Source organism: Pleurodeles waltl, chromosome 6, assembly GCF_031143425.1.
Source record: "Pleurodeles waltl isolate 20211129_DDA chromosome 6, aPleWal1.hap1.20221129, whole genome shotgun sequence".
Taxonomy (NCBI): Eukaryota; Metazoa; Chordata; class Amphibia; order Caudata; family Salamandridae; genus Pleurodeles; species Pleurodeles waltl.
Window position 1 is genome coordinate 335,044,856 of NC_090445.1, and position 12,768 is coordinate 335,057,623.

At 42.0% G+C, this 12,768-nt stretch overlaps 1 protein-coding gene across 1 annotated transcript in view; it reads left to right on the forward strand.

The window, feature by feature from the left end:
- The window catches only part of CARMIL3 (capping protein regulator and myosin 1 linker 3), a 1,220,401-nt gene that overhangs the window by 1,184,444 nt on the left and 23,189 nt on the right, over positions 1-12,768 (forward strand). Inside the window, exon 39 of the mRNA XM_069238205.1 lies at positions 1,079-1,186. Coding sequence (XP_069094306.1) covers positions 1,079-1,186 — 108 coding nt within the window. The remainder of the gene's footprint in view (positions 1-1,078; positions 1,187-12,768) is intronic.

The window sequence follows — 12,768 nt, forward strand, 5'->3', positions numbered from 1 at the left end:
TTATTGTACCTGTGAGTTCCGGGTGGATGGCCAACACTTGGTGCGGTATGTGTGTGTGAAGAATGATCGGGTGGTGCAGAAGCGAACCATCTCTCTTTGGGTTATGCGCTGCATCAAGATCTGGTACGCACTGGTGAATATACAACCTCCTGAAGGTTTTCATACTCATTCCACCAGAACAAAAGCTGTGACCACTGCTTTAGGATGCAGAGTTCCGGTACTGGGCATCTGCCAGCAGCAGCGTCAGCAGCGTGGGCGTCTCTGCACATTTACCAAATGTTACTGTCTGGGCAGTCAATCAAGCAATCAATCAGGATTTATAAGGCATGGTTAATCACCTGATAGGGTATCCAGGTGCTTGCAGGTCACAGAGACTTATTCGAACAGTCAGGTCTTGAGTGCCATTTGTAATTTGAGAAGTGAGGTGATGGTCCGCAGATGAATGGGGAGGCTGTTCCAGGCTTGTGCTGTACTGTGAGACAGTCAGGTCTGTAGGAGTGGGCACTTTGCCTGAAATGGCTTGGTCAACGAATGAATCTTTGAATATTGGTTAAGCTGCTTGCCCTGGATGAGTCCTAGAGATTTCATCCGGTCTACAATGTTAGGATTGTGTTAAGCTTTGTTCTGTCCTGGAACCAACTTTGAACTGGTATAGAGCAATTGGCAGGGGCAATTATGCACGTTTAATGCACTGACCACAGATTCAAGCCTGATGAGGACTAATGAGGCTTGTACTATTTATAACGTTTTTTTTTTACTTGAGAATATTCAACAGTGAGGAGTGATAAGTAACTTTTCAGCCCTAAATGGTCTTAGATGTCCCTTGCAATCATGCAAAGCTTCCAATCTCCTTAATGCTGAAGATTCTCTTATTGATAATTGTACACATGTTCTTTCTTCTGTATTGGTGTAAACTTCAGTTGTAGTCTTGGTCAAGATCTTTGAATATTTTCTTCTATGTCCTATTACAAAACTGATAAGGAACTTTACTTCTGGTAACTGTACTCAGAAATGCACTTTATTCTTCTCCTTTCCTTAATCTCCCGCTTTACTTTCTTTTATGTACCTTTTATAACAGATTCCACTGGAGCTGTGAAGGCTCCCCCACTAAAGCCCCAGCGTTCCCGGCGGGCACAGTCGTGTGACAAATTGGATTCAGGACGCAGCCCAGAGTCTGACAGTGGAGGTATGGTGGATGGATCAGTTTTCCATATAAAACTAGACTACAGAAGACAATATGAGGATAGTTCATAAATCAGAGGAAACTTTAATTATTTAGTATATATGAATGTATAAGTAACAGTTGTATCCATTTGTGACATGTATGACATCCATAAACATGTTTTGTGGAAATTGCATGCTGTACCAATTATCTTGTATGACATTCATTGTATAGATTTGTTTACCATACCTATTTTTAAATATTGTATATACATTCTAAGAATTAAAGGATATATATGTACGTTTTTACCAGTAGGGTTGCCACCGGAATAGTATTTCATTGGTTTGGCTGGTAGTTCAATGCCAATACAGGTAAAAACATAAAGTAACAAATACAAGATAAAAAGTCAAACATTGTAGAGTTGGGTTCAATATTCCTAAATTAATTTAAAGCAAATAGAAACTCCCACTATCAAGAAACAGAGGATTTTACACAAACTTTAAAATCTTCTGCAACCTTCAAGTGCCCCTTCTACAATCCGAAAACAAGTAGAAATGGCTGGTATTTTTCTTTGAGAAATGTGGAAACCCTATAACCTGTGGAGGGATGCCTGTTGATGTTCAAGCAAAATTTAAGGGCAGTAAACTCAGGCTGGGTCTTACAGATGATTCAGTGTACTCCCTTCCATCTTTCGATCTGTCTTTTTCTCACCACAAAGATCTGATTAATGAAACATATGCATTGTTACAAGAGAAAGCCATATAGAAAGATCCTTTGAAAGGAAATAGGCGTTCTTCATCGCTGGATATTTTACTGATTCACATGCTCTTTGAATTTTACCCTATTTGAAGCTGGGAATACTCTAGTTAAAAAAAGGCATAAAACATGTTATATCTTTAAGTAAAATCCCCACAAAGGGGACTTTTTTGTATTGTCAGATGAGCTAAGTTTTTCCCAGATTTCCATTTCTAAAGGGATCCCTTTTTCTAGCACCTCCCTTATCCAGAGTCATACTGCACTTGTAGTGCATGTAAGTCTTGCAAAAGCGCATCTCTTTTTATTTGACTATATCTAAGCTAAATGACTTTCCTGACTGAGGATTCAACATTGATCCTGCACTAAGTAGAATATGCTTCTTGACTTTCAAATGGAAGCTAAGAAGACAAAGAATGCTTTAAGTAAAGCTTGTGCCTATGGTACTGATAGGAACATCTTTGAGGATGGCTCATGCTTAGAATGTGTATATTGCTTTTATCTAGACCATAATCTTACAGAACCTGAAATCTGAAGATCAGTTCAACAAGAGCAAGGAGAGATGGCTATATGAGTGATAAAGAGGAATCAGAGAAATCAAGAAAATTGCCAAAGAATGTCTCATCGGAAATCCCAGATCCCACCCCAACTAGGGGCGGGATACTAGGACTTTCAAGCATGGCACTGTTGAACAGAGTATAATTTGAGCCTGGTCTGGGCATTCAGTTGTAGCCCAAGATCCAGACTTCCTCTTTGGGATGAAGCATGAATGAAAGAAAATGGCATTGGATTTACTCTTGTTGACCCACATTTAGAAGAAGAGAAAGACCTTCAAAACCTGGCCTTACTGGCTGTGTGTCGACTGGCTCAGTAGCGGCAAATGTCCAACCCCTGCATTTCTTTGAATCATGTCTTTGTTCTCTCGTTGCCTCACAGACTTTCAAGAAACTAGATGTGGTGGGCTGGAACTATCCAGGGTAATGCCCCTCACTACACTGGTAACCAATACTGTTGAGAATGTATGGCAGAGAACAGTGGGGAACACAGCAAAGCTGCTCCCTTCCTCACAAGACAACAAATAAGGGACTAGAATGAGCCCGCTGGAGGGCAGTTTGGTCCCCCAAGTATTCCATGAAGGTGTTCATGGATGTAGTGGACATGGGTTTCCATCATATGTGTCCCAGGCAATTCCTCCAGACCAAGGGTTGGCTGAAGTGGTCCAGTTACTGACTGTGGGGACACACTCTGATGGTAGACTTGCCAGCCAATTGTAAATAACTCATAGGCTCAAGATTGACACTGACACAGTAAATGGTACACAACCCCCACTAGTTATGCATCTATCTTCCTTTAAAAGACAGAGGGGCTTATTTAAAGTTTGATGAATGTGGCACTCTGCCACAAATGTGGTCGAATAACCTGTCCATGGTTCCTCTGCTCTGTTTAGAGTTGAAGGAATTGCCACGGTTCAAGCGGCAGAAATCTTTGACTGATGGCTTGGCTGACATCACACCATCCACCTTATTGAAAGCAGGTGTTCGGACAACATTTATTTGCTGTATGAGTCCCCAGGAAAAATATGGTTATTGACACCAATGCACCGGAAGAAACATTAAGCGTGCAAGAGACATTCGTTTTTAGTTTTTTAAGAACAATCTCCCACTTTGCGAATATGTTTTTTGATAAATAGTTTGCAGGAGCTTGTGAAGGGATGCTTCAGTACTTTCTGAGGGGGCACTGTGGAGGTGGCTCCTCTTAAGGCACCAAGAGCTCTGCCTACCAAGCGGGGATCTCTAATTATGACAGGTTGTAGTTCAATAGATCAGCAAAGTACTACCCTTCACTGATATAGGTGAGCGGAGTACAGCCCGCTGAAGGCTAAATGAGACCGGTAGAGGTAGGTTTATACAATTGCAGAGGATATCCCGAATACAGTTTGAGACACCTCGCTATAGCGCTATCGGCAGCAGTACTTCAGGTTTCCTTCAAAGCACTAGGGGAAGGTATTTTTACAACCGTCGGTGGGCCCAGGGGCAAGCATAATGTATGTATTCTGAGTAAAGTCTGGCCAACTTGATGTCCCAGTGCAAAATGCAACAGTAAGACTAGTGCTCACATTATCACGTAGACTTCTTCTCTGTGAGTCTGAGGCAACTGCACTGGCTGTTTGTGCAGAAACATATCTTGTTTAAGTCCTTGGTCATGGATTTTTAGAGCCTTCCATCAGACAGATCCGAAGTATCTCTCGGACAGAACTACCTGCTATATCACTCAAAGAACACTAAGATCCACAAACACCAACTTGCTGCATTGTCCTAAATTTAGAGTGGCTACTTGAGGAGGCAAAACCTTGTCTGTCTTAGCTGAAACAGAATTGAATCAGTTTCTGTTCATTTTGAGACTAGAAAAAAATGAACCTGCTGTGAGGAAGCTGTTGAAGACATGGCTGTTCTACTCGACTTATAACTCCCCTTCCTTTCCTTTCATCTGGTGCTTTATTGTCCGTGAAAGGATTTTTCTATACAGTTTGCTTTTTATGGCCAGTGCTAGGATACTGCGGGGCAGCATTTAGCTTAATAAAACCTATTTATTCAATTCATTTAATGATTCATTAGGCATTCAACTGGAAAACAAGAGGCTGGTGGATATTTTGGGATCTAGATACATGTTGGAATTAACAGACAAGCCATTTCTGCAGGTCTTGCAAGAATGTGAGGAATCTGGCAAAATGCTCACTTACATATAAATGACGGTGAAGGCCTTCTTCAGTAAAAGTGTGAAAGAATTGGTGCTGGCACATGCCAGAAAACAAGGGAACTACTGAAAGTACTTGATGGTGCAAATAAAAGACAAGGGGCCAGATGTAGCAAAGAACCAATTTGCGACTTGCAAATTGCGAGTCCCTGCGACTCGCAATTTGCAAGTCGCAAATTGGTATGCAGTACGGTGTCTCAGACACCGACTGCGACTCGCTATGGGGTCGCAATGACCCACCTCATTAATATTCATGAGGTGGGTCGCAAATTGCGGCCCCATAGCGAGTATAGGCACTCGCAAACATGGAGGCCTGCTGTCGTCAGCAGACCTCCATGTTCGTGACTGCTTTCAATAAAGCAGTTTTTTTTTTTAAGTGTAGCCCGTTTTCCTTAAAGGAAAACGAGCTGCACTTAAAAAAAAAAAAACGAAACCTTTAGTTTCGTTTTTTTTTCAGGGCAGGTAGTGGTACCTTGGACCACTACCTAACCTGAAAAAATATTTTTGGGTCCATTCACAAAGTGGAAGGGGTCCCATGGGGACCCCTTCCAATTTGCGAGTGGGTTACCATCCACTTGAAGTGGATGGTAACTGCGACACCATTTGCGACCGCATATGCGGTCGCAAATGGTATTGCATACCACTCAGAATTGCAAATAGGAAGGGAACACCCCTTCCTATTTGCGATTCAGAAATGCATATTGCGAGTCGGTACCGACTCGCAATATGCATTTCTGCATTGGGAAACGCGTTTAGCGAGTCGCAAACGGCAGTTTTTGCCGTTTGCGAGTCGCTAAACGTTTCCTGCATCTGGCCCAAGGTTTATGACAAGGTGCTTCATCACAAGTTTATCCAAAAGAGGGGAACGTTAAAAGAGGGGATTTCCCTCATCTGCATCGTGGAGACTGGATGTCATAATTACTATCATAAATAGATTTGCTAGGCAGTATTACATATCGTAAAATCACAGTCCAGGAATAAATTACAGAACAGTTTGATAATCACACAATTCATAGAATTAAATAGTAAAGTTACAGGGCACTGTCCGCAATAAAATCCTAACTATAGGCCCTTCATTACAAGCAATAACATTCCTATACGTTATAGGATCTTGAAGATATTTGGTACTGCCAGTCAACCAATAGAAGGTCTTAACATTAAAAGTGCTAGAAAGACAGGGCTACAACTTCTGAAGCCACGCTGTATGAAAATCGGCTGCAAGATGTCCTCCTCAACTCATTATCAAGTGCAAAAAACAAAGTGCATAATGGATTGGAAAGAACATTGTCCCAAAGCCAAGATCAGCAATCTATTTTGAAGACCACACAGGTCAGCAGAAAGCAGATAAAAGATATCTAGAATAAACATTTGGCACCCAATATGAATAACATTCTGGTGCATATCCTAACCTTTGAATATTCCAGGTGCAGTCTAGATCCAGAAACATTTTCTATAGCTCTCTAATGCCAGTTGACAGCGCCGGTGTCAGAAGTGGATTTGTAGTCTCATCACAGTAGCCAAAAAGCAGCCACCTCAGCAGTTCCTTTTTTCCATGCTTTTCAATACTGATCAAAGCTCACCCTTAGAAGAATCAAATTTAGTGCAGTGCAGTTGATAATGTCACCCCCAAGAAGTCAAGGTTCAAGTCCTGTAAAAAATTTGCTGGACAGAGGTATATTACACATCCACACGATGACTTTGGTGACTCGGCTCTCAATACAATTTATCACGGTGTGATCTTTGCTTAAGCATGTACCCAAAGGCAGTAAAAGAATAATAGCCCACGTTCTTCATGACAAATGCAAAGGACTGCCATAAGAGTATTTCCCGTGCTAGATATTGTTCTAAGGCCATGACATGGTTAAGGTCCCCTTCACGTTTCTCGTCCTCATCAAATTTTTCAAGGGAAATATGACATTGCCATAAGAAATAGACCTTCTCCTAGGAGGTCCAGACTCTAGAGTAGGACTCCTCCGAGGGCTTCTCCTCATCCACAGAGTTCACCAGAACTACAGTTAGTGAAGCTGTCTCTTTCATCAGCTTTGCTGACTCCACCGACATGGACATCAAGACCCCGACTGACCCTGCCAGTATTGATGCTGACTTACCCCAAGTTTACAGCATAGGGTATGGACCTGGACCTGGAATTGTTTCTTCTAGTAATGCTTGGGATATTCCTAAAAGCAGCAGTCCCATCCGGCATTCGACTAGCGGTATACACTTTTGAGGATCCATTTGTCTTCCTTCCAATGCCGAATATTCCTTTGACTCCATCCGCTATGCTGGCACTGCCTCCTCCTCTGGCTACTATTCCTGTGTCAGCACCAAGATTAACACCATGACAAACACAGATTCTGGTCTCTGCTTTGGCATAGTCAACACCCCAATTATACTACCCCCACCACCTCTACCCCAGGTCAAGAAGCAGAATGCAAAAGCACCTAGAATAAGAACAAAGAGGATCACAACAGTATCATTTGGGACCTTATTCATGAAGTCTTTGGGTTATGCTCAGATCAAGACCAGGCCCACACTCAAATTGATGAAGGTTCCATAGAAACGGCTCTTCATGAAGCTAAGTGGTCTTGACTCTTCTCCTGAAATAGATATATGTCCAACCCCAGGTCCAGCTCTAACAGAAGTACCCTCTTTTGATTTAGTTTTAAAGAAAGTAGAATAGACCTGGAATTTCCCCTTCCCTCAGTAGAGCATCATCCTAACATGTTCATGATATACTTCACGCTTCTGCACCATCACCTGAATCCCTGCTTCCCTTTAATAAAATTCTCATAGAGACAGTAAAGGAAATCTGATCACACCCTACCACTAAACCATTGGGAAACTGACTATTGCATGGAGATGTAAAACAGCTCAGAATGATCCAGCCTTTCTTTCCCTTCATCCTTCTCCTGAAAGCTTGGTAATTCATGCCTCATCCAGCACTACGTTAAACCTGGGGGCATTCCCAACACATTCTCCAGATAGAGTCTTAAGAAATTAAAGGGAATAAGCAAGAATATTTGTCCTCAGGGAGTCTAGGACTAAAATGCATTCATGCAGCATGTCTTCTTGACTGCTACACACACACCCTTTAGGATCTGGTTCCTATGTTTGTTTCAAGCCTTCCGTATCACCTAAAAGCACATTTTTCTGAGGTAGTTTGCAGTGGACAGGGTGCACCCTGGATTGGACATGGCTGACTCCATCTCTAGGTCCATGAAATCCTCTGGCACCAGAAGGGAAGCCATGGTTCTTTGGCCATGAAGAACATGCAGCCTCTTTTCTACCGGTCTCTGTGGCCATTACTTCAGACCAATGGTCTTACCAATAGAAGAAAAGGGACCTACCTTATCCTTCCACTAGCAGCCCACAGACACCCTCCCTGACAGCCCCTTCAATCAAAGGAATACCTGCGCATTCGCCATTAGGAAATGGCAGTCTTGCTGCAGAGAAAAGCAGCAGAGTTGGTGTCAGAGCAGAAAAAATGACAGGAATGCTATTCTTGATACATCCTGATCTCTAGAAATGATAGCGGTCTTGGTCCTATCCTAGACTTCAGGCTGTTGGATCTCTTTTTACACAAGGTTCTTTTTGGTGCTGTATACAGAATACTGGATGGATTCTTTTAACTCACAGGATGCCTATTTTCATTTCCCAGTTATGAAGTCACAAAGAAGTATCTGCGATTCATGTTTGGGTCCACTTGCTAACAGTTTGCAGTGCTTACATGCAGCCTCAGACCATCTCCAACAATCTTCAACAACATGCTGTTTGTTGAAGTGCCAATCTCAGGAGGTTAGGAAACACAGTTTTTTTTTGCCAGTATGAGGCAAATGGTGTTTGCCACTTGCAAAAGGCAACATTTCATGCTCATCTTGGTATTTTCAGCTCCTGTTCATGGAGGCGTACTGGATACCACTCTATTCCAAGGATTTCCTCTCCCACAGAGAATTCAGGACATTCTCAACGTGATTCATATGTTTCAAGCAGGTGCGCCTACTCCTGTCCTGATGCTTCTGGACCGGTTTGGCCTATCGGCATCCTGATCACTCATGCATGCTGGCACATGAGGGCTCTCAAGTTGTGCCTTCAGAGACAGTGCTTCCAACAGCAGGGAGATCTAACAGACTACTTTGTGAGCTCCAACAATCTGCAGCAAATTTAGCTTGTCAGGAAACAGATGCAAACCTTTCACAAGGGAGTCCTTTTGTCCCCTGTTGTCCACAGTGGCCATAATAAGGATGGATGCCTCCATTTTTGGGTAGTGAGCGCATCTGTGAGATCGGTAAATCAGAGGCTTGTCGTCTCCAGAGGAGCAGAGATTGCAGATCGATCACAATTTATGGCTGGCTTTCTGATGATTCCAGGAAAACCCTGGCTGGGCAGAAAAGATAAAAGAGCCCTACAACTTGGAAAAAACCTCCTAGGGTATTAGGGTCATTAATTTTGAGCTGTTTAGTGTAAAACAAAAAAGTTTGCTGAGTGGCTGCATGAAACAGGGTAGCCACTCATAAAGGTTTAAGTGCCTTTAGAATAGCCGCAGTGGCAGAGGCACCTCAGAAGACCTCTGCAGGCGAAAATAAATCTCTAAATATGGATTACTGTATGTGCGCAGGGCAGCAAAGTACATCCCGCCACACTCTAAATGACTCCAATCATTATGACTCTCCATAGGGAAATGTGAGTAAGACATACATTTTTTTTGCATGTTTCACTGCATGGAATCACTAGAAGTGACCTGCACCCGTTCAACTTAACATACAATTATATATATATATACATATATATATATAATTATCCTGCAGAGTCCTGTCTTTGTGCTTCAGAGTGGCGAGATTGTGAGCGTGATTCGATGGTGAGCAGCTATCAGGAGTAAAAAGGTATATAGTGTATGTATATATATATATTGTATATATATATATATATATATATATATATATACACATTTCCCAGTGGCGGTGCAGTTCCAATTAGGACAACATTTTAATGGGAAGTAGATTTTGGGTGTAATGAATCTTCACAAAACTTTCCAAAAAAAGTCTCATCCATCTCTGCTCTTTCCAGGAAAGTTTTGGGTGAGCCGTCAAGCACAGGCCAAGAAAGCCTAGAAAGCTTTTTTTCGGGGATTTGGTTTGAAATGGTTCAGTAGAGGGAAATTAAGGTTGAACATGTATGTATATTTCAGAGCGTGGATGATCCACGGGCTGACAGATTAAAAGATTAAGGGCCAGATGTAGCAAAGGGTTTTTCCCATTCTGTGTCAATGAGAAAAGGTGTTCGTACATATGGCCCTAAATCTTATTGGCTGCTGTCAACATCAACAATTATGGTGTGCCAGCCATTTTAGGATTTGAAAGCTCAGACCCCTGTCCTTAAAAAAAAAACATATAGGGGCAGGTTAGGGATAAGGACCTTGGCCTGGTTGGAGGTTGGGGGGGGGGGTCCCAGAGGGTTTTTTAATATGGTAACTTTTTTTAAATGTTGGACTTTCGACCTTCACAATCTGAAGCCCGTTGCAGTTGTCCAAGTCACTAGGAGTCGTCCCAATGTTAATTTTATTAGTTGGGGGAACATGCTGCCTCCCTCCCTGAGCATTATGAAGTCACCAAGGACCCCATCCTCTTGAACAGATTTTTTTATGGAGGTCACCTGGACCACATCCCCAGAGCTGATGTCATTTGTATAGGGAGGGGGCTTGCAGCCTCTCTTCTGCAGCCCTAGGCAACCAATCCCATGGGTTTGATATCTTTTTTTATTCAGAGGGACTTGCAGTCCTTTCAGTGAGCCTTTTGATGGCCCAGGGACCCCATGCCCTGGTGTCCCAAAGAGCCACAGTATCCTGGTGATCTCATATCTTGAGATCTTGAGACACCGTAGATTGCTCCAGCCGAGTGGGAGCAGGAGGAAAAGCTGTACCCAGCCATGTAAAAGCAACAAACTAGATTACTACATCTGGTGGTAGCAAAAGGAAAACTGATCCTAGCCAAGTCACAGCAAAATAGTGAAGACAGCTCGCACCAGAATGGCTGCTGGCAGGGGAGTCTGTTGGGATTTTTGTGACTCTGGTGGTGCCCCTAGAAAGGGCAGGTGCAACACCAATCACCTTTTCAATTGTTGTGGGAGGTGCAGCAGCCCCCAAGCAACATTTTAAAAAATCACAGTAAGGGTTCTGTTTCATTTAATCCATGACCTCAGTAGTGCTTACCATTATATCTAAAGCACTCCAAGCTGAAGCAGTTATGCTCTTCAGCTGGAGGATGGGGACCCCTTGTGGTTGGTTTTATGACTGCATTTTGTGGCACGAAAATTGAAATTAAAAAAAGATTTAAATGCACGTTTATGGTTGTTTAAAACAAAATGCTTTATTGAAAATGTTTTGTGACATCACTATAATTAAACATTGCAATGTTTGCATTTATAACATGTACCTTTAACTATATTTAGTGGTGACTTTGACAAAGTCAATAAGTCTCCTTTATAGATGTCTACGTGCTTACCTCCTCATAAAGCCAGTTAGCCTGCCTTTTATGTTTTGGTTTTCTGACCCTTTGATGAAACCAGTAGATCTGCCTTACTTATAATGACAACCCATTATATTTTTACTTACATTTAAAAAACAAGCATTTGCAATGCAACAGGTCTTGTACTTGCTCGAGTTAGAGCTGTTGACATTGTAAATTCCTAACCAGACTTTTCTTGACAGTTAAATTGAAAATAAAAAGTAAAACAGTTGACATAAGTGAGCTGATTCAAAGCGCCATGGCCGTCATGAGCATAAGTGCGAAGGAGAAACACAAAAGGAAAAAGAAGTTTGCTCGTAGTCAAACGCATCTGCAAATGTGCACTTATCCATATAACAGGGTCGATGTCCAAGGTGATAACCAAACTGCCCCAAGGAGGGACAAACGTAAAGCATTTATCAATGATAACAAAGGATTTTTGAAAGGCAAATCCACGAAAGAGTGAAAATGATGGGCGCGTGGTGGCCATGATGAAAACAAATAGATTACAACAGGTCAGAGCGCTTGTGCGCTCGACCTAAAACTCCTTAGATTAAATTCAAGGCGCTGACATGGGAGACTCTATTGTCCAGAATCTAGTCTGTATAAGTAATCTCACTTGAAGCATGTCAGAGTGTCATGGGGCACTAGAAAGAACAACTCTGGACTTGTAAAACACTAGCTTTCCCAAACATATTTACTGAGCGTTTACATGAACAAGTCATCCATGCTGCGCCATAAAAGTTAAAAGCAACATCCAAACCTAACTTAAAAAAACACTTCACTGCTTCTCAGTGAAGCACAGAATTACATCCTAAATCTTCTGCTAGAATGATCATGTACTCTACAGCAAATGTGAAAACACGCTAGCTGAAAAGAATGACTACTGTGCACCAACCAGCAACTTTAGATCAAGTAACACCATGCCAAACTGCCATCTAAAGTAAATGTGGCAAAATAACAAGCTAGCCCTACTGGATTAAAAGGCCACAGGCTATGAACGCTTCCAGCGTCAATGCTGCAGAGCCTAGCCAATTCATCTGCTCTTTGAACAAATCCAGTTTCATTAATTATTCTAACACTCACTAGAACACAGAAACACGGTACTGTGGAAGGAGTGGGACCATGCACAATTTGAAATGACCCACAAAGCAAAAATAAAATAAATATATTTCTTCTTCAACCTTAGCAACTAACTATCCAGTGCCTCTTATGCTCCAACACTATGTATACCGTGTGTAACTGTCTCTTGATGGACAAAGTGTTCCAAAGGGGCACCCAGGCAAGCTCCTTGGCATTACATAAAGTAATACATAGCTTATTCTGATTTCTCCGTTAAAACGTAGCTGTAAAAGAAAAACCTCCAATACGTCATGTTTTATAAAATGAAATCACGCTATATCAAAAACTATAAAACAACATGTTACCAAATAAAACAAGCCAAATCATCTTTAACAAAAGCATTTTAGGAGTTTACACATTCGTAGCGTCTTGTGTGAGGTTGCCTACGACTTCCACTACTTCCACACACTCTCCTTCCCATAAACGTAAGAAAACCTCCCATCTGTTGATAATCAGCATCTTCAACACATAACCAGC